This window comes from Salmo salar, chromosome ssa15 (assembly GCF_905237065.1).
Source record: "Salmo salar chromosome ssa15, Ssal_v3.1, whole genome shotgun sequence".
NCBI classification, from domain to species: domain Eukaryota; kingdom Metazoa; phylum Chordata; class Actinopteri; order Salmoniformes; family Salmonidae; genus Salmo; species Salmo salar.
The window spans coordinates 86709926-86732310 of record NC_059456.1 but is presented as its reverse complement, the minus strand read 5'-3'; the positions used below and the strand labels follow the sequence as shown (position 1 = coordinate 86732310).

General features: G+C 45.4%; 1 protein-coding gene across 5 annotated transcripts; it reads left to right on the top strand.

The window, feature by feature from the left end:
- The first annotated feature begins 1144 nt into the window (after positions 1–1144).
- LOC106572432 (lysine-specific demethylase 5C) lies at positions 1145–22078 on the top strand. 5 transcript variants are annotated; one of them, XM_014146611.2, is made up of 28 exons: positions 1145–2004; positions 3652–3799; positions 4042–4119; positions 4280–4402; positions 4595–4765; positions 4969–5100; positions 8527–8586; positions 9631–9754; positions 9891–10159; positions 10599–10757; positions 12249–12368; positions 12473–12631; positions 12847–13028; positions 13239–13401; positions 13502–13621; positions 13717–13911; positions 14273–14454; positions 14550–14674; positions 14808–14955; positions 15064–15148; positions 15283–15656; positions 15809–15947; positions 16196–16375; positions 16567–16686; positions 17987–18842; positions 18996–19195; positions 20435–20623; positions 20785–22078. In XM_014146611.2, exons 1-28 carry the CDS (start codon positions 2000–2002, stop codon positions 20791–20793), a joined length of 4815 nt encoding a protein of 1604 aa, XP_014002086.1. In that variant the 5' UTR covers positions 1145–1999; the 3' UTR covers positions 20794–22078. The 5 variants fall into 5 exon arrangements, with proteins under 5 accessions (XP_014002086.1, XP_014002085.1, XP_014002089.1 ...); XM_014146610.2 differs by having other exon boundaries at positions 4966–5100; positions 9894–10159; XM_014146609.2 differs by having other exon boundaries at positions 1146–2004; positions 4966–5100.
- Positions 22079–22385: the final 307 nt, after the last annotated feature.

Here is a 22385-nt window from a genome sequence, read left to right as displayed (position 1 = left end):
TGGACAACTACAAATACCTGGGTGTCTGGTTTGACTGCAAACTCTACTTCCAGACTCACATTAAGCATCTCCAACCCAAAATTAAATTTAGAATCGGCTTCCTATATCGCAACAAAGCATCCTTCACTCATGCTGCCAAACATACCCTCGTAAAACTGACCATCCTACCGATCCTCGACTTCAGTGATGTCATCATAAAATAGCCTCCAACACTGTACTCAACAAACTGGATGCAGTCTATCACAGTACCATCCGTTTTGTCACCAAAGCCCCATACACTACTCACCACTGCGACCTGTATGCTCTAGTTGGTTAGCCCTCGCTTCATACTCGTCGCCAAACCCACTGGCTACAGGTTATCTACAAGTCTCGGCTAGGTAAAGCCTTATCTCAGCTCACTGGTCACCATAGCAGCACCCACTCGAAGCATGCGCTCCAGCAGGTATATCTCACTGGTCACCCCCAAAGCCAATTCCTCCTTTGGTCGCCTTTCCTTACAGTTCTCTGCTGTCAATGACTGGAACGAACTGCAAAAACCTCTGAACCTGGAGACTCATATCTCCCTCATTAGCTTTAAGCACCAGCTGTCAGAGCAGCTCACATATCACCGCACCTGTACATAGCCCATCTGTAAACAGCCCATCTATCTACCTACCTCATCCCCATACTGTATTTATTTATTTATCTTGCTCATTTGCTTGCTCCTCTCTACGTGCACATTCATCTTCTGCACATCTACCATTCCAGTGTTTAATTGCTATATTGTAATTACTTCACCACCATTGCCTATTTATTGCCTTAACTTACCTCATTTGCACTCATTAGACTTTTTGTTTTCTTTTGTTCTACTGTATTATTGACTGTATGTTTTGTTTATTCCATGTGTACCTCTGTGTTGTTGTATGTGTCGAATTGCTATGCTTTATCTTGGCCAGGTCGCAGTTGCAAATGAGAACTTGTTCTCAACTAGCCTACCTGGTTAAAAAAAAAAATAGCAAGAGGTGCCAGTAGGTATATTACTCCGTGTCACGTACCTGCATCATGCAACTCTGCCATCCTCCACATCTGAATTAATGTGCAGTACCGTCTGCTGCCATTCTTATTCATTGAATATTGGCACACGTTTTAAACTATATACTAATTGTATGTAGCCATGCGTATACTGGTGATACAATTCAGTGAATGGGCATCATAATTCGTGAAATAGGTCAAGATAAGAGAAAATGCGTCTATGAACTACTTTCTATAAACGAGCGAATGTGGAGGGATTAATTCCTACCCTCTCTTCCGCTCAAATAACTAATCTGTCGTAGTCAGTAGTTGAGAGATTTAAGGTTGTGCTTAGGCAATGATGAAACTAAGATGGCGTCTAACACGGACAGGATGAACGGGGGATAGCGAAGTTGGTCACAAATTGATTTGATGGGGACGTAATTCTCACAGTCACTCGTTGTACAAGCAAACGAGTCTTTGAAGTGGATAATCTTTACCCTTCTACATCAATAGAAGTGGGTCTATGGGGGAAGCGAGGCTGAAAACGGCTAACTTTACGTGAGCTAACTGGACCTAGCTTGTTAGCTAACGTTCGCTAGCTAACCAGCGACAGCTAGCTAAACAACAACAAAGTAAGGAGGATAGTCTCAGGAGAAGGAAGTGTCTACGGGATTGTCCGGAATCTTTTGATATAAAATTAAGCAATTCACATCTGGCTTGGGACACGTCCAAAACAGAAGTAACCAATATGTCAAGTTAAACTTCCACGCCAATTTGCAGTGATATCCGAGACCGGAGGTGCTGCCTGGGGTGGGCTGAAAAGTGGAGGCCATAACGACCATTCGCTTCAGCCACCCTAATCGTGACCCAGTGCTGAACAATAGACCCCGTGAGCTTTCAAGACACCTAAACGGCCCATTATTGGTGACATCGGAATCCATTATTTCGTCTTTGACCACGCTGAACGTGTCAGGAAGAGTTGCTGTCCAAGTACCAAGTATCTAATATGATGTAAGTCTATATAGTCTAATAACGTTAGATATACATCTTATCAAGTAAGTTAGCTAACTAGTTAAGCTGCTAAAAATCACAAACTCCTTGGGATTTTCCTAGCTTGTCACCAAGGACCTATGTGTGTGCCAAATGGCCCATATTTTGTGGTGTTTGACAATGACAACATTAATTTGTTACCTAACTTGGATGGGTTGCTCCCATATTTGGTCTTGTTAAGTGGATGGGTGCAATCAGGCCTTCCATTTAAGTAATTTAGCCTTAACTCGTGTGACGTCTGTATGTTGAGATTAGGGACTTTACAATTTGAGAATGTGTCCCAACATTTGAGTACTAAGCTTCCTCAAATGTCTTTATCATTATTTTCTAGTGACAGGAAATGAAGGAGGCCTTCTCAGATAATAACATACCTCAGTTCTTGTGAAATCAATTGTAGTAAACAAAACAAATCCCAGACAGTAGGACTTTAACTTTTTCATATCACCATTATTAGTAAGTGCGTTATTTTCTATTGATGACCGAACACCAATTTGACCTCTTGATGCATCTTATGAGACATATCCATGACACAAATGGCACCATGTAAGAAGTGCTTTATTTGTTGTGGCTGTAAGGTAGGGGGAGGGGTGACCAGTTACATAGAACTCCTTCCCCATATTGGGTTAACAACAGGTTTGGGTTTTTGATGTCATAGGCTACGTTTTAGACAGGCAGCCCAATTCTGGTCTTTTTGTCACTAATTGGTCTTTTGACCAATCAGATCATCTCTGAAAAAGTTATGTAAAAATACCTGTTGTGATTGGTCAAAAGACCAATTAGTTGAAAAAAATAATTGGACTGCATGTCTAAATGCAGTTTTACTAGATTATATGATGTTCTGTTTACTTATTCTGAATATCAGAACAGGATTCTATTCAAACATTTTATTCACAAGTAGAAGAATCATGTAAGATTTTGTGAAACAATGGCCATTCAAAAATGTTGGTTGTCTCCCTTGGGCCCCTTTTTTCTTTGTTTGAGCTGATGGAAAAACATACTCTGACGCGCAGTTAATGTATACAATTAGATTTATGAAACTGTACTTATGAACTTCTTAATAACGGGTAATCCCAAGGGAAAAAGCCCATGTGATTGTTTGACCCTTAGCCTAATTTTGAACTTGTCTCAACATGTTTCTTGTCCCCTATTGACAGGATTGGAAGTTACAAAAATATATTTTTAAGATAGATATTAATGTGTTTGTTTATGTAATATTTGCAATCTTAGATTTGGGTGATGGGGTAAAGCGTATTTCAGAGCCCACAGACGCCGGGAGTCTGGTGGCACATTGTGACACAGCTACACGGCTCTGAGACCACCGTCTGTAGGAGATGCATAGCCCAACCGCACACCTTCCCAAAATCCCAAACAAACGTGTCTCTGCGTACGCGTCGTCTATTCATTTGAATGTGGTGACAGATGGAGAAATTGCTTGAACCGCGCAGAGAATTCCAAAAGTATGAAAACCAACCATACAATTTTCTAGAACACTGCTGTGCGGTCGCGTACACGCTTTGGACTCTGATTAGCACTTAAGACAGTTGCTAAGTAAGTTGCTTCACTGTGTGGTGACTTGACATGCTGATTCTTGGCCTTACCTGTTGCCAGGGCGATGGAGGGGGAAGACTTTGTGCCGCCTCCTGAGTGCCCAGTGTTCGAGCCGTCATGGGAGGAGTTTCAGGATCCCCTGGGCTATATTGCCAAGATCCGTCCAATTGCAGAGAAGTCTGGAATCTGCAAGATTCGTCCTCCTGCTGTAAGTGTTTACTGATACGCATCTATCATTTAACCCACTGAAACCTGTAGAGTTGAATGCGGTTGTTTTCCTCCAACCGTAACCAATCTGATGTAGTCTCACTGTGTTATTTGTGTCCAGCACACAACAAAAAGTCGTCTTTCTCTCTTACAAGCTGAGCAAAGGCTTGAGATTCCAGGAGACAGAATGACAAGTGTTTACATCAAACCGACATTGATCAAAGGGTTCCCTTTCCCCTACAGGACTGGCAGCCACCCTTTGCTGTGGAGGTGGATAGCTTCCGCTTCACACCCCGTATACAGAGACTCAATGAGCTAGAGGTTTGTCTCTCTCCATCCTATGATGTATCACTGAATGGTTGAGTCTTGATATTGAATAACTCTTCTAGAAGTCACTTGTTCTGGTTAACTCAGATTCAATTTTTGTTTTCACTCCATCTAATCATATTAACTCCTGACCCCCCCCCCCCCCTCTCCTCAGGCGGAGACCCGAGTCAAGCTGAACTACTTGGACCGGATTGCCAAGTTCTGGGAGATCCAGGGATCCTCCCTCAAGATCCCAAACATCGAGAGGCGTATCTTGGACCTTTTCAGCCTGTCCAAGGTGCTGGAGCTGACTGACTCATGTCATTTCTCAATAAACCCCCTGTTGCATGTCTTACTTCAGTATAACAAAAAAAAAGACGGAATCTTTTCAAAATTGTGATAGATCTTACTATTGCTAACACTCTCCAACTGTACTTAGGCCTGTAAAACTAAGCTGACTGTACACTTACTGTATTATTTTGTGCTGTAGGTTGTGATAGAGGAGGGAGGGTTTGATATAGTCGGTAAGGAGCGGCGTTGGGCTCGTGTGGCCCAGAAGCTTGGCTACCCAACTGGCAGGAACATTGGCTCCCTCCTGCGCTCACACTACGAGAGGATTGTCTACCCCTTTGAGGTGTTTCATGCTGGGGCCAGCCTGCCGGTAACGCTACACTCACCCACTTTGCTCCTGCTCTTTTGCGCTTACACAAGCGATCTATCAACTTATGATCTATCAAATAGAATTTGACTTACATGACTTGCATTCATTATTTGTTATGCCAGTTGCGTATGTTAATAAAGTGTGTCCGTCCATAGTCATGAATGTAGAACAGGGTTTAACCCCAGGATTTGTCTGTGTAGCAGACTAAGCCAAAGCTATATGATGGAGAAGAGGTGGATAGAGAATACAAGCCCCACTCCATCCCCCTACGCCAGTCTGTCCAGCCTTCCAAGATGAGCAGCTACGGACGCCGAGCCAATCGCCTTCAGCCAGACGTGAGTTACGGGCACACGGTCCACAATGACTTAATATATTCCCTTTTAACACTGTCAACCTTTGTGTGTGTGCTATTTAAAAACCTTTTTCACAGATCTTAACAGAAGTTGGTTATTTTTTTACCCATTGCCATGATCGTGTTGATCATTCATGTAAGCACTCACATTCCACCACTGAATAATCAACCATAATCTATAAATAGCCAAATCTATTCATTGGGTGATGTGCTGCCTTCTGAGAACTGGAAGTGAGAAAAAAAAATAGTGCTCTACTCTGGTTATTACAGAGCTGTCAGTGTAATACCTTGGGGAGAACAACACCTGCCATTAACACAAATCATGTTACATTCGTAGATGTTATTATCTATGTAGACTATCAGTGATGGATTTTGTTAGTACTTGAATAGTAGTCATGGAGATAAACTTGTATCATACGCCCATATAATCATGTACACTAAACAAAAATATAAACGCAACATTTAAGTATTGGTCCCATGTTTAATGAGCTGAAATAAAAGATCCCAGACATTTTCCATATGCACAAAAGATTATTTCTCTCAAATTGTGTGCACATTTATTTACATCCCTGTTAGTGAGCATTTCTCCTTTGCCAAGATAATCTGTCCACCGGACAGGTGTGGCATATCAAGAAGCTGGTCATTACACAGGTGCACCTTGTGCTGGGGACAATAAAAGGCCACTCTAAAATGTGCAGTTTTGAGACACCTGTGGCATCGTGTTGTGTGACAAGTTTTGAGGGATTATGCAATGGCATGCTGACTGCACGAATGTCCACCAGAGCTTTTTCCAGATAATTGAATGTTCAATTCTCTACCATAAGCCTCCTCCAACTTTGTTTTTTGAGAATTTCACAGTACATCCAACTGGCCTCACAACCGCAGACCCTGTGTATGGCGTTGTGTGGGTGAGCGTTTTGAACAGAGTACCCCTTGGTGGGGTTATGGAATGGGCAGGCATAGCTATGGACAGCGAACACAATTGCGTTTTATCGCGAGATCCTGTTGCCCATTTTTTAAGGTAACTGTGACCAACGGATGCATATCTGTATTCCCAATCATGTGAAATCCATAGAATAAGGCCCAATAAATGTATTGTTGCATTTGTATTTTTGTTCAGTATAATTATACCCATCTCTTCTTTTGGCAGTAAACACCTCACTTTTCATTTTGCAGATACTTTTTTGTGTGTGTGGAGACACACCTTCAAATCAGTGGATTCTGCTATTTCAGCCACACCCAATGCTGACCGGTGTATAAAATCAAGCACACAGCCATGCAACCTCCATAAACAAACATTGGCATTTGAATGACCTTACTGAAAAGCTCCGTCAAATGGAAAGGCACCGTCATAGGGTGGCATCTTTCCAAAAAGTCAGTTTGTCAAATGTATGCCCTGCTAGAGCTGCCCCGGTCAACTGTAAGTGCTGTTATTGTGAAGTGGAAACGTCTAGGAGCAACAACAGCTCTTCCTCGACGTGGTAGGCCGCACAAGCTCACAGAACAGAACCATCGAGTGCTGAAGTGCGTAGCTTGTAAAAAAATTGTCGGTCCACTCACTACAGAGTTCCAAACTGCCTCTGGAAGCAACGTCATCACAATAACTGTTTGTCGGGAGCTTCCTGAAATGGGTTTTCATGGCCAAGCAGCCGCACGCACACAAGCCTAAGCTCACCATGCTCAATGCCAAGCGTCGGCTGGAGTGGTGTAAAGTATGCCGCCCTGGACTCTGGAGCAGTGGAAACGCGTTCTCTGGAGGGATGAATCGCACTTCACCATCTGGTAGTTCGACGGACTAATCTTTGTTTGGCGGATGCCAGGAGAACACTACCTGCCCCAATGCATAGTGCCAACTGAAAAGTTTGGTGGGGGAGAAATAATGGTCTGGGGCTGTTTTTTCATGGTTCGGACTAGGCGAAGGGAAATCTGTACGCTGTATCGTTAAATGACATTCTAGACGATTCTGTGCTTCCAACTTTGTGGCAACAGTTTGGGGAAGTCTCTTTCCTGTTTCAGCATGACAATGCTTGCGTGCACAAAGCAAGGTCCATACAGAAACGGTTTGTTGAGATTGCTGTGGAAGAACTTGACTGGCCTGCACAGAGCCTTGACCTCAACCCCATCGAACACTTTGGGATGAATTGGAACACTGACTGCGAACCAGGCCTAATCACACATCATCAAAGCCTGACCTCTCTAATGCTCTTCTGGCTGAATGGAAGCCTCCGCTGCAATGTTCCATCTAGTGGAAAGCCTTCCCAGAAGAGTGGAGGCTGTTATAGCAGTAAAGGCGGGACCAACTCCATATTAATGCCCATGATTTTGGAATGAGATGTTCGACAAGCAGCTTTCCACATACTTTTGGTCATGTAGTGTATCTTATTCATAACATAATCTTTTTTAAATGTCAATATTTTCCTTCCATCTATAACATTTCTTAACATTATTCAGTTCCTTTGGCTTTGATGCCTCATGATTTGAGTATAGCTCTGTTTAAGTAGTGTGATTTTGCTGTGATCTGATAGGGGTGTCTCTGGACTGACTAAACGATCGAAGAGAGTCTGGGTTGAGGTCAGTGATAAAGTAGTCTATAGTACTACTGCCAAGAGATGAGCTATAGGTGTACCTACCATAGTAGTCCCCTCGAAGCCTACCATTGACAATGGACTAGGCGACTACTATGGTGTCCGACAAAGCTGCAGGAGTTATGACCTGTTTTTGTTGGTTATGTTGTCGTAGTTGTGTCTAGGGGGTCATATGGGGGAGGGAATGCTGTCCCCTTCAGGTGGGTGTTTGTCTCCCTGTGTGCTGAGGGTGTCAGGTTCTTGTCCAGTTCTAGGCATTTAGGTTGCCACAGACTAGTTAGTACATGTCCTTGAGCCTGGAAATTGTTGATCTCCCCCTCTAGGTTGGAGAAGCTGTCATTGTTAAAGTATGGGGATTATTTAAGGGTAGCACACATGAGGACATTTTTCTCTGAGAAAATGTCTTCATTAATTTCTAGCCAGATGTAAAATGTTCCTGTTTTGACTAATTTAATAGTGGGGTAGGTCTGCTCTATACCTGTCTCTCTTTCTCCTGTCTCTGTACTCTTTCTCCTGTCCTGTACTTGTTTTCATTTGGTGCTCTAATTATTGAACTCCGTGTGCTGTGCGTTCTGAGTGCTCAGTTATATACAGGTCAAAAAGTGCTTGTGATGTTATCAATACAAGCACAACTATATTTGGCTAGCACATTGTTGTCCCACACCTAGCCCTATATATTAGAATATTTGATGTTATATCCATCTCTCTCCATATGCCTTTTTTCCACTCTGCCCTGTTCCCTTCAATTACTTTTTTTTTTCTCCTCAGCTCCTCTTTTTCCTACTCCTGTCTCAATCCATTGTTGTTGTTGTCTCCCCATGCAGGGTCCAGAGGATTCTGCCTCCCACCCTCTCACTACTGGCTCTCAACACATCTCTGCATCGGTACTGTCTCTCTTGAGTGCAATGCGCCTGCTCGCTCTCGCTCCTTCCTGGCTCTCTTCTCGCCCCGTCTCTCTAGATGGCTCTGTTTCTTTAGAAACAAACCCCTCTGTCTCTCGACCTTCATTTTGTGCCAGGCGCCCTTTGCTCTCCTTTTATAACTATTAACAAACGTCACCATTCATCAGCTTGGCCTCAAGCTTTATCTGTGTTTAGCCCTTATTCCACTCACACACCCACTCAGACTGTTTGTTCCTGGCAACAGCTTGTGTAAATGCATCAGCATTAAGCGGTCTCACCTGTCCTTGTTTGTGAAATCAGTGATGATCTTTCTCTTGCTCTCATTTGTACTTTTCTTGGGTGGCTTTACTGCTAGGTCTCTGTGCATCATTGTGTTGCTGTTGACTGTTAGCACTGCAGCAGACCGGGGAATGAAAGCGTTATTGTGACTGCATGTGTTCTATTAGAGTGCACCACTCAGTTAAAAACCGGTAGGTTGTGTTTGGCAAGAACCCTGTTAGACAGTTTAATTTGGTAGTAAGTCAAATATTTGGAATATGCAAAAGCAGCTTTTTACATTCATGCCCTCAAGCATTGCCCCTTCAGAAGTTAGAAACACAATTGTACAGATTTAGGATCTGAGGCCGAGGACACCTCACAACCGTTTTGTTGGTGTTTTTATTTAAAAATGTTCACTCAACCACTCTGCTCAGCTCAGTTAACTTGTATGTTGGTTCCCCAAATTAGTTTCCTTTTCCTTTTGTTGCTAAGTGTGTGTAGGTGCGTCTTTTGGTGCTTTTGCTGTAACAGAGTTGTGGGTCTTTACCTTTGTTTAATAACTCAATTGTCACAGATGTACTGGGAGTGTTTCTACTCTCTTAGCCAGTCCTCTCCTCTTGTACTTCAGTTGCTGATATTCTCCCTCATCCTCACACTCTCCTGATTACTTGACCCTTCTGCTTCTCCATTCCCTCTCAGTATAGTTGAAAGTGTATTGTAGTTGCTACCTCCACATCTCCTTACTGACCTTTAACCTCTGTCCCCTAGCCTGACCCCACGGAGGAGGACATAGAGAAGAACCCTGAGCTGAAGAAACTACAGATCTACGGGGCAGGACCTAAGATGATGGGGCTAGGACTGGTTCCCAGGAATAAGAGCATCCCCAAGAAAGGTAACATAACTCATCCCCTTCCCTCACCACTGGGTGTGTCTGGAAAAAGTAGAATACGGTGCAATTTCAGATGCAGTCTCTTATCAAGTCAGTCTGTGTTGAATGCTGGGTAAGGTTACTGCTGCTCTCCTTCCAGAAGAGCTGCCTCAGACTGTGACTGTCCGTGATGCAGCTGCTGCTGTCCAGGACAAGGAGGAACCAGGCGAGGTCAAAGAGGGAGACTCCAGCACAGCCACCCCCACGCCACCGCCTCCTCCTGATGTCACGGTCAAGAATAAAGTGAAGAAAGAGGACGATGATGGTGGAGACAGACATGATGAAAAGGACCAAGACGACCCTAACGGTGATGGGCCCTGCACCAAGATGACCATGAGGTTGAGACGTAACCTCAGCAACCCCCAGTTTGTAAGTGGCCTAGCTTCAATTCACCCTTATGGGCCGGTTGCCCAGACACGGATTACCACTAATCCTGTACTAAGGAGCGTGATCACTGGAGATTCTCTGTCTGGGAATCCAGCCCTCTATTATCTGATCCTAAATCAGATGTTATAGATAATCTAATCATAAGGATGGAAATTTAAATGGAAAAACAAAGATCGTTGAACACTACACGGAGTGGGTGTAGCGAGGGGGTTTAAGACTCAATATTAGGAAGGTGTTCTTAATGTTTGGTATACTCACTGTATATGCGCCCAATAATTTAATGGATAAAACATTTACATTTACTGTTCCGTTAGTTAGTAACTTTCCAACAACTGGGTGTACGTCAATTCATGCTTTTTACTGTCAATTTAAATGGAGAACTTAAATTCCATCTCACTAATCTGTTCTGTTTTCTGCTAAGGTGGATTCGTTTGTGTGTCGGATGTGTGGCCGTGGCGACGAGGATGAGAAGCTCCTGCTGTGTGACGGTTGTGACGACAACTACCACACCTTCTGTCTGCTGCCCCCCCTCACTGAAGCCCCCAAGGGCAACTGGCGCTGCCCCAAATGTGTGGCTGAGGTGAGAGAGAGTCATGGAGACCCACAACATCCTGTTGTGTCAAACAAACATTATTCTATGTGGGTGCAGCCAGCCACAGTCTATTTTAACCTGGGGAGTCAGTAGCTAGGTTTCCATCCAATTTGCGACAGATTTTTATGTGAATATTCTAAAATCTGCATACAAAAATATCCCCACCAGAGGTGTTTCCTTCAGGCTGTAAATAAAAGGCTGTGTGTGATGATGTAGTGCACATAAACACTTATTTTATGTACTTGCGTTTTCCAGTCTACCGATAGTTTTGTCTCAAACTGTTGCGATAAATGGCGAACTTGCCCAATCTGTTTTTTTGCGCATGCTGTTTAGACAAGTTTGCTGATAAGGTGGAGACTGGGCAGGTTAGGTTATATGAAGATATGGATAAGATCATTTTTATTTGTTAATTGGCTGCTAAGCACCGGTCACTAGCGCACAAATGAAGACTATTGATTTTAGGACCACATGACATTGCTTGACTGTAAATGTACCTACATTTACCATGGTTATTCTATTGGCAATTGCGCAAGAAATCATTTTCACCGCAATTTGTCACATAATTAATTTAAGACACAATCCCACTATGTCGAACGAACAAATAGTGATTTATAAAATTGTAACACAAAATCAAACACAGGCTTGACGTTTATACAACAGGTGGGTCTAATCCTGGACGCTGATTGGTTAAAACCTCATTCCATCCGGTGTCTATTCCACAAGTTACCACCAGCTAAATCTGACGTTGAAATGCCTTTTTACTCTGTTCCATCTCACTGCTCAATCCACTGTCTCATCAGCCAGAACATTTATAAACTTAATCTTCACTATTAAAAAGAATCTTGACATTCTCCCACTTTCGTTTAGCATTTATCCAAATAAATGTCACTAGAAAACAGCTTATGCAAATGCAGCTACTTTGCTGTTATTCTGGCTGCACTGTTTGACGTGACGAAGTTAGCTGTAGTTGGCCAGCTAGCAGGCAAGGGATAGAATGTTGCCAGCCAGTATGGCAATACAAAATGTAGAACTAACGACTGGGTCGCGTCCATAGATGCAGAACAAAAAAACTGAACGACTAGGCCGCGTCTCTGGCAACCAAATGACCAGCCGGCTTGGATAGCAACCCTAGATTTGTGTCGGGACTATATCTTGTGGAATGATGAAATAGTATTAATTAAATGAATCAAAATGTTTTTAATAAAATTGTCAATCATTATTTGAATATGTTGGTAACCCGTTGTATAAAAGTGATAATGCCCTTGAAGCTGGTGTTTTGGAGGATATATTGACACGTGCCAATATATCCTTCAAACACCGGCTACGAGGGCATTATCACTTAAGTAAACCAGTTAGGAAAATCACTGGGAATAAACTGAGCATTATATTCATCTGTATTTATGGTAATTATTTTCTTTGCCTCTGTCCAATCCATCTCTTCAATGCCCTCATGTCTGCCTCTCCTCTACTTCCGTGTAGGAGTGTAAAAGACCAGCGGAGGCCTTCGGTTTTGAGCAGGCTACCAGAGAGTACACCCTGCAGAGTTTTGGGGAGATGGCCGACACATACAAAGCAGACTACTTCAATATGCCTGTCCATGTACGTAGCCCTGTACAAACCTAATCTGATGTGGACAAACTTTTATTCAGTCTGATCAATCGGTTGAGTTTTTATCTTGTTAGTAACAACCTTGGTGTGTGAAGATGGTTCCTACAGAGCTGGTGGAGAAAGAGTTCTGGCGCTTGGTCAGTAGCATAGAGGAGGATGTGACAGTGGAGTATGGCGCTGACATCCACTCTAAAGAGTTTGGCAGTGGATTCCCCATGAACAATGGCAAGAAGAACCTCTCACAAGAGGAAGCGGTAACTAGCTACTAAACGATCTTCCTTTCTGTCTCGCCTTAATTCAACTGCTCATTTCACTCCTGTAGGTCTTCATATGCCAGTTTCTCTACATGGTTCTGTTTCCCCTAATTGAGGGATTTACAAACTTATTTACTATTACTACATGTAACACTATATACAGTTCCTCTAAACCATTACCTGTACATGACCCTCTTCTTATCCTGTGTCTGCAGGATTATGCCCGCAGCGGCTGGAACCTGAATGTGATGCCGGTGCTGGAGCAGTCGGTGCTGTGCCACATCAACGCCGATATCTCTGGTATGAAGGTGCCCTGGCTGTACGTGGGCATGGTCTTCTCAGCCTTCTGCTGGCACATCGAAGACCACTGGAGCTACTCCATCAACTACCTACACTGGTAAATAGGACACTAACTACCACACACTACAGGACATGTTACAAACCGTACAGGAGACATGAGAAATGAATAGGCAGTTCATCTGTAGATGGTTGAGATGATTGCCCTTTTAGGTCCACTATCTTTATACAGCATTCTAGATTTACTGACTGATAGATATGGTTAGTGTGACTAAAGCTGTTCCCTTCTCTGCCCCCTCTCCTCCTGCAGGGGTGAGCCTAAGACGTGGTACGGGGTTCCCTCTGTAGCAGCAGAACGGTTAGAGGAGGTGATGAAGAAGCTGACCCCAGAGCTGTTTGAGTCCCAGCCTGACCTCCTCCACCAGCTGGTTACTATTATGAACCCCAACATCCTCATGTCTCACGGGGTCCCGGTGAGTAATGACACATGTACACATCTTCATATTCTAGTGATGATCGATAATACTGAGAGAAATGTCCATGCTGATAACCTCCTTTCCATTTGATTGACAGGTTGTACGCACCAACCAGTGTGCTGGCGAGTTTGTCATCACGTTTCCCAGGGCTTACCACAGCGGCTTCAATCAGGGATATAATTTTGCTGAAGCCGTTAACTTCTGCACTGCAGACTGGGTATGCCTCTTTTCCAATGGGTGTTTTTATGTAGTGTTTTCAAAATTCTTAATTTCCCTTTGGTTTTCTCTGTTTCTCTCCCTTCCCTCCGCCAGCTGCCTGCAGGGCGCTCCTGTATCGAGCACTACCGTCGTCTGCGGCGGTACTGTGTTTTCTCTCACGAGGAGCTGACCTGTAAGATGGCCGCCTGCCCTGAGAAGCTGGACCTCAACCTGGCCGCTGCCACTCACAGAGAGATGTTCATCATCGTCCAGGAGGAGAGGAAGCTACGGAAAGGCCTGCTGGAGAGGGTGAGACTAATAATCTAGAAGTTGAGCGTGTGAAACACAGGACTATCTGTGGTTTGGTCACTGACTTCAGCAGTCAGTAAAATGACTGGTGGGAGCAATTTGATTGTTGTGGTTTCTTGCGTAATATTGTCTGTTTGGTTTAGGAGTTTCTCAGAAATGTTGCTGTTGTGGTATTTTGCATAATACTGACTCATCTTGTATACAGTGTTGCTCTTGCATGTGTTGTGGTTTCCTAAAGCCCTGTGTGTCGTGGTTTCCTAAAGCCCTGTGTGTCGTGGTTTCCTAAAGCCCTGTGTGTCGTGGTTTCCTAAAGCCCTGTGTGTCGTGGTTTCCTAAAGCCCTGTGTGTCGTGGTCTTTCAGGGCATCACAGAGGCAGAGAGGGAGGCATTCGAGCTGCTGCCTGATGACGAGAGGCAGTGTGATAATTGCAAGACGACCTGCTTCCTGTCTGCCCTGGCCTGTTCCAACTGCCCTGAACGCCTCGTCTGTCTCTACCACACACAGGACCTCTGTAGCTGCCCCACAGACAAGCTCTACCTCAGGTACTACTGACCCACTGTCTCTGAGTCTCTCTTTCTCTCCATGTATCATTTGTTTACCACTAGCGCCTTACCTGTCTCTTCCTCCTCCCTACCAGGTACAGGTACACTCTGGATGAGCTGTTTGCCATGTTACATCGGCTCAAAGTGCGAGCCGAGGTGTTTGATTCCTGGGCCAACAGAGTGAAAGAGGCTCTGGAGCAGGAAGAGGGCAACAAGATAGGTGGGAAATGCCATAGACACAACCCATAAGATAGGAAGGTAGAACACACTGTTCTAGAATTGTGAGTTAGATGGGTGAAAATAACAAATGTTCCAAAAGGTGTGTAATGACACTGACTGTGTTTTAACTCCAGGCATCACAGACCTGGAGGTCCTGAAGGCAGAGGCAGCAGAGAAGAAGTTCCCTGACAACGAGCTGCTCCAAAGACTCAACACTGTCCTCACTGACACTCAGAACTGTCAGCAGACAAGCACTGAACTCCTCAACAAGACACAGACCAGGTAACACACACGACCTAAATCATATCTAACACTGCCATACCCACAACTGCATTGAACTGCTCAGTGACCCACTCACAGTAACACACACTGTTGTGTATGTGTTTGTAGGAGGATGACGCTGGCAGAGCTGAAGGCTCTAGTGGAGAAGATGGAGAACCTGCCCTGTGTGATGAGCCAGCTGGAGGACGTACAGGTCAGTGTCCACCAGCTGGATCTGAGCCACCAGAGGAAACCAGTAAACCTGCTGTAGCTGGAACGTTGTTAATGTCCACACCGCTCTTCCTTCCCTACTTCCTCTCATTCCTTTTTTAATTCCCTCTCTCTCAGGCGGTCCTGCGTACAATAGAAGAGTTCCAGACTCAGTCCCGGGCTCTAGTGACCCACAGGGACTGGCGGCGAGACTCCGCTCCCCCAGAACAACTGCAGGCCCTGTTGGAGCAGGGAGCTGGCCTGCCGGTCGATGCCCCAGAGTGTGAGCTCCTCAAGGGGCTGCAGGAGCAGGGCCGCTGGCTGGGCGAGGTGCGGCAGACCCTGGGGCCCGAGGGCGGGGTGATGACCCTGGCGGTCCTCAGGAACTTGATGGAGGTGGGCTGCAATGTGCCCCAGAGCGTCTCAGTGGAAACAGCCATGGCAGAGCTTCAGGAGCTCCTGACTATAGCAGAACGATGGGAGGAGAAGGCCCAGATCTGTCTGGAGCAACGGTGAGGGACACATGACTCATACTGAATCTCTCTTTCTATCTCCTCACTGTCTCAATCGGTCACTCTTTCTTTGTCTCTTTCTCTCACTTACACACAATTCTCAGTTTGTCTGCTCTTCCTAATGTCCCCTCTCTCTCCCGGTGTGATTTCAGGCAGAAGCACCCTCTGTCCACCCTGGAGGCCATAGTAAACGAGGCCCAGCTCATCCCAGTCAAGCTGCCCAACATCCTGTCTCTCCAGGGCTGTCTGAGCCGAGCCAAGGCCTGGGTCAATGACCTGGAGGAGATCCAGGCAAGTAGAACCAACTCCTGCTGTCTATTATAACCTTATAACCACGTTCAATAGGCAAACGTTGTGTAATGTTGCAGATACAAAAAGGAAAATACAGCGGACGTGAATTATTTATTGTAAATGTCAGAGGCATGTTTGTTCAACATAATACATGTGAATGTTCCACAATGTTGTGCCCTGCTGAACGTAACCCTGACTTGTCCTCCGTTAACCTCCCTTTCTCTCCCTCTCCCGTGTGTGTACTGTAGAATGGGGAGCACTACCCGTGTCTGGATGATCTGGAGGGCCTAGTGGCGATAGGGAGAGACCTCCCTGTCAGGATGGAGGAGCTGAGGCAGCTGGAGCTGCAGGTAGCCAGCGCCCACTCCTGGAGAGACAAGGCCTCCAAGACCTTCCTGAAGAAGAGCAGCCAGCACAGCCTGCTACAGGTCAGAGAGGCCAGGGGTGGAGTGTGTGTGTGAGCCTTTTTAGTTCTTTATCTACAGTGGTTTAAAATATTTGGTATTTGGCGCACATATCAATCACTAACACTTCAGGGAACACCAGAATATTGTTAGTGTTAGCCCTTATTTTAATTTGTCTGTGAACGTGTGGGTCTTACTACTTTTTTTTGCTGCAGGTGTTGTGTCCGTGTGTGGAGAAACGTAAGGAGAGGGGAGAAGAGACGGATCCATTAGATGACCCAGATACCAACACTCTGGGCCTCTCTGCTCAGGACCTGAGAGACCCTGGCGCCATTGTGAGTCTGTATAGTCTGGCCTACCCAGACATTATGGCTGTCAAGTTCTAGTGTGTTATTTACCAAGGTGACTGTTCCCTTTAAGCTGCACACGGGCGCGCAGCATCCCGGGACTGCCGCGCACAAGTAATATTAGCCTGTGTAAAGAAGCACAAGATTGAACTTCACTCAACTTTCTAGTGTTTCCCTTTACTGTGGGAATTGTGATCGAATCAACATTAGCCACTTTCAATGCGACATATCGAAACAAAGGCTTAGTATGCCAAACTTATAAGGCAGAACCCATGAGAGTAGGATTTTATTGCATTGACAGGCACTATTCAGCCCTCTACACAGACCTGTTTGGCATAACTAATCAGAGCTGCAGTAGGACTGTATTCAACTAGACCCTTGCTATATATGGATCTGTGCCAACTGGACTGTGTTTACAGGATGAGCGGTCGTGAGTAGATGTGCTTGTTTTGAGATCAAAGCCAGAGCTGCATGTAGCCACGTGTGCACATTTGTTCATATCCTTTGCTAGTTAGTGAGTTATTAGCCCAGTTATAGATTTGTAGTCAGCAATAGGGGAATGATTGCTTCCTACAGGAGCACCAAACGTGTACATTTCTAGACATCTTTGAAAAGCCAGTCCGGTAAAAAGCTTTTTCTGTCTTCAAGGGGGAAGTGTTGTATTAAGCCAATAGGCAGAGGGTAGTATAATTTGTCTTGTTCTCTGTAATAATGGAATGGGAATATTAATGCAGTTTATTTTATAAAGTGGTTTCTTGCATCAAGCAACACATTTTCAGTCACCTTGTCTGAAGGACAAGTGGATAAACAGGTTCATGTCAAGCCCTGCATGTTGTTTTTCAAGTCTCATGGAATGTAGGTCTACATTGAACACCACACATTGGCTGCTACTGTAGACTGAATGATAGAACAGCTATTTCCATGTTAAAAAGTTATGATATGCACCTTCATTGTTTTTGATGGTAGGCCACTGGCAGGCCTACATTATGATCAAATAGCCACAGTAGCCTACTCAACCACTGTCTGAAACTGTAACTTAGTGGATACAACCTCAGTGTTTATTGTAAACACATGTGGAAGTTGCACATTTTCACAATTTTAAGGGAACATTGCCGGTGTCAGTATGTCATAACCAAATTCAAACAACTTGATTTGTCAACAGTTTCTGTTAGGGCTACAACGGGGCCGCAGACTCATACAAACAACAGGCAGAGACGACAACTAGACAAGACATGAGACAATGACTTAAAAGTACAGGGCAGTGCATAATCCGTGTCTGTCTCTCTAGGTGACGGCGTTTAAAGAGGGAGAGCACCAGGAGAAAGAGGCTCTGCTGAGGCTCCAGAAGGTCAACCTGTCTAAACCAGGTGTGGAGAAGAAGGCTGAGAAAGAGATCAAGACAGAGCGGGAGGACAAGGAGAATGGAGGTGGGAGGTGGGGGGAGGACCCCATGGAGCTAGACACAGCCCTCCACTCTGAGAACTGTGGAAAGGGGAACGGGGGCAGTAACCACACGACGACAGGCAGCAGCACTCCTCCTCAGTCTGTGTGTGTGTGTGGCCGGGCGCCACGCCCCCCTCTGCTGCGCTGTCACCTATGTAAAGACTGGTTCCACGGTGGGTGTGTCCCGTTCCCCTCCCTCCTGCCTTCCTCCTCAGGGCTCCCCACCAACCCCCTCTGCTGGTGGGACTGGGACTCACGCTTCCTGTGCCCGCGGTGCCAGCGCTCACGGCGCCCGCGTCTGGAGACCATCCTGGCCCTGCTGGTGGCGCTCCAGAGGCTGCCCGTCCGTCTGCCAGAGGGAGAGGCTCTGCAGTGTCTCACAGAGAGGGCCATCACCTGGCAGGGGCGTGCCAAGGAGGCACTGGACACCCCTGAGATACAGAGGGCTCTAGAGAGGCTGCAGGAGCTCAAACAGAACCAGCCTCACAGGGAGGGAGAGGAGGAAGAGGACGGGAAGAAAGGGAACTGTGAGTCGGTGATAGTGCTATCAGATTCAGAGGGAGGAGAAGGAGATGGAGTGATAGACCTCACAGAGGAGAACTCTCCCAAGAAGACCGTAAAGAAAGAGATGAATGGCGGCATGCAGGCTGGATGTGAAAACGGCGTAAGCAAGAAAGTAAAGCCTCACCACAATGTTACAGGTTAGTACACAACATTTGAACTCCAGTCCATGATGTAACTTTTTCCTTGTCTGAATGTATCCCTTTACTGTAGACACGTACCATGTATCTGACTGTATCCCTGTGTATGTACACACACACGTGTGCCATGTATCTGACTGTACCTCCACCCAGGTGTGGGCTCTCTGCTGCCGCTGGTCCCATCACTAAAAGGCCCGGTGATAGAGCTGTCCCTGACCACCAGGACCCAGCTAGAGGAGTTACAGCTAGAGGGAGACCTGCTGGAGGTGTCTCTGGACCAGACCAGCACCATCCACAGAGTCCTGCAGGCTGCTTTAGAGCCACACAGACACACACTCAGAACACTCATACTGGTGAGAGACCAGGAAACCTCTAGCTTTAGCTGTGTATGTTGTATTAGCTTAACTCCTATGTTGGTGTTGAAATGTACAATTTAGTTAGTAGCTCAATTACTTTAAAACACTGAAGTGTGGGAAGATACGTGTGTGTGTGTGTGTGTGGACACCCCTTCACATTAGTGGAATGGCCTTACTGAAGAGCTCAGTGGCTTTCAACGTGGCACCGCCACCTTTCCAACAAGTCAGTTCGTCAAATTTCTTCCCCGGTCAACTGTAAGTGCTGTTATTGTGAAGTGGAATCATCTAGGCGCAACAACGGCTCATCCGCGAAGTGGTAGGTCACACAAGCTCACAGAACAGGATCACTAAAGTGTGTAGCGCACACAAATCATCTGTCCTCGATTGCAACATTGTTCCAAACTGCCTCTGGAAGCAACGTCACCACAAGAACTGTTCGTTGGGAGCTTCATGAAATGGGTTTCCGTGGCCGAGCAGCCGCACACAAGCCTAAGATGACCGTGCTCAATGCCAAGCATCGGCTTGAGTGGTGTAAAGCTCGCCACCATTGGACTCTGGAGCAGTGGAAACGCGTTCCCTGGAGTGATGAATCACACTTTACCAACTGGCAGTCCGACTGACAAATCTGGGTTTGCGGATGCCTGGAGAATGCTACCTGCCCCAATGCATAGTGCCAAATGTAAAGTTTGGAGGAGGAATAATGGTCTGGGGTGGTTTTTCATGGTTTAGGCTAGGTGACGGGAAGGAAAAGCTTAATGATATAGCGTACAATGACATTATAGACGATTCTGTGCTTCCAACTTTGTGGCAACAGTTTGGGGAAGGCCCTTTCCTGTTTCAGCATGTCAATGCCCCCATGCACAAAGCGAGGTCCATACAGAAATGGTTTGTCGAAATTGGTGTGGAAGAACTTGACTGGCCTGCACAGAGCCCTGACCTCAACCCCATCAAACACCTTTGGGATGAATTGGAACGCCGACTGAGCCAGGCCTAATTGCCCAACATCAGTGCCGGCCTCACTAATGCTCTTGTGGCTAAATGGAAACAAGTCCCTGCAGCAATGTTCCAACATCTAGTGGAAGGCCTTCCCAGAAGAGTGGAGGCTGTTATAGCAGCAAAGGGGGGACTAACTCTATATTAATGCTCATGATTTTGGAATGAGATGTTCGGCGAGCAGGTATCCACATACTTTTGGTCATGTTGTGTATCATGTTTTGTCCTGACCCCTGTCCTTAGATTGAGCTCCAGGAGCAGAAGGGAGTGGGCCGTGGGGGGCGGGCTAAAGACTCCAAGAGGAAGAGGAAAAGCCAGAGGGGCGTCACAGGGGTGGAGGGAACACCCCGGTCCCAGGACGCCTCTGAGTGCAAGAAGACCTGTCCCCTCAACCACACACCCCCTCACATACCCATCCAGACACACCCCGAGGTAACTGACCTCCTCGCTTTTTGTTTTCTTTTTGTTTATATTCTGTTAGGCCCACCTCAATTTTGTTCAAGCAATGTAAACATTAGTTACAATACCTGTTTGAAAAAAGGTTAACCAGTTTAACTCATGCTTCTCTCGCTTTCTCTCTCCCTCTCCCTCAGATCTTGTGATATGGTTATGGATGCAACTCTGGAGTAAAGAATGGTCAAACGTTTGGAGAGAGATAGAATGGACAGATTCTGGGCCGAAAGACATTGTCAAACTGTGGAAAGAAAAATGCAGGCCGCTCCCCTCTATACGGCTCCCCTGCCTACCCCCCCCCCCCCCTCTATACGGCTCCCCTGCCTACCCCCCCCTCCCTCCCTCTATACGGCTCCCCTGCCTACCCCCCCCTCCCTCTATACAGCTCCCCTGCCTACCCCCCCCCCTCTATACAGCTCCCCTGCCTATCACATTCAAACACTAACACTGATTTTCTTTCTGAGCTCCTACATCTAGATTCTACACTCCTGTCTCATTCTCCATCCCCCTTGAACATACCAGCACATTCCTCTCTTCTGCCCTGTACTTTACACCCCCTCCCTCTCTCTATCTACCTCCCTCCATCCTCCCTGTGAAAGTGTTTTGGAGTGTGTGAGCTGGCATTGTCATAGGAGAGCAGTTATCTTGGTCTTAATTAGGGATCCAGTTCTCTGAGGTCAGTCTGTTACTCAGTCAGTCAATATGCTATGTGTTCTCAGCTATATTAAATGCTAGTTTGACACAAGCCTGTCGAACACAGACAGACAAGGAGGTCCAGTTGTTGACCCACTTACTGAAGTAGGAATGAATTATTTCATGATCCATTTTTCTTGGGGTTTTGGACATGAAGCTAACTTAAAGCTGAAGTTCAGTTCGTTGGAAGGTTGTGAATGACATTGTATCCTAGGTGACAATGGTCACCGTGGTAACGCTTGTATTTTTTTGTATTGGTTCTTGTTTAAGGCTGGGCTGTTGAGGGGACTTTGCATTTTCAGTAAAGCCCATTTTGGATATTTTGGGAAGTGTGAAAAACAGGCATTCATGTTTTTGGTGCTACTTTCCCAAAATAGGTATCTGTACCTCTCACCTCTTTCACATTCTCTCTCTCTCTCTGTCACCACTGACTCTTTCATTTGTTTTCATTCTATGATTTCCCCCCTCAGACTAATTATTTGATTCTGTCCTGTTTTTCAGTCTGCTCCTCAACTTTCTTCCCTCCTTCCAAACTAAAGTAACACTTCACTTTAACTATCACAATTTACTTTGTCTCTTCTGGGTTCAAATTATTATTATTATTATTATTATTATTATTATTATTGGTATTGATATTGCAGACACGCAGTGGTCGAGTTTGTGTATAAACTTTTCATTTCAATGTTATCTTTTTGTTTTTCACTCTTGTTAGAAAATAAAGGTTTAGAATTGTTTTAGGAATCTTGACTCCTGTCCCTCTTGTCCTTTCCATTCAATTATTTGACAGCATATTGAAAACTATTTCTGCTGCTGAATGGATCAGTACACCCTTTGTGTTGCATGAACGTGAAGTTAAACCACAGGGGTAGTCGTGGTGGTGCTGAGCTCCTGGCATCTCCCTTGAGATCATTTTGAGCTTGTTACTGTATTGCAGTGTGACAGAAACAACGCAAACAATTCAAAGGATAAAATCACTTAACAATTTATATAGAAAAGCTTTTATTGTAAAACGCTTATGGACTAGACATCACAGTATACTGAACAAACA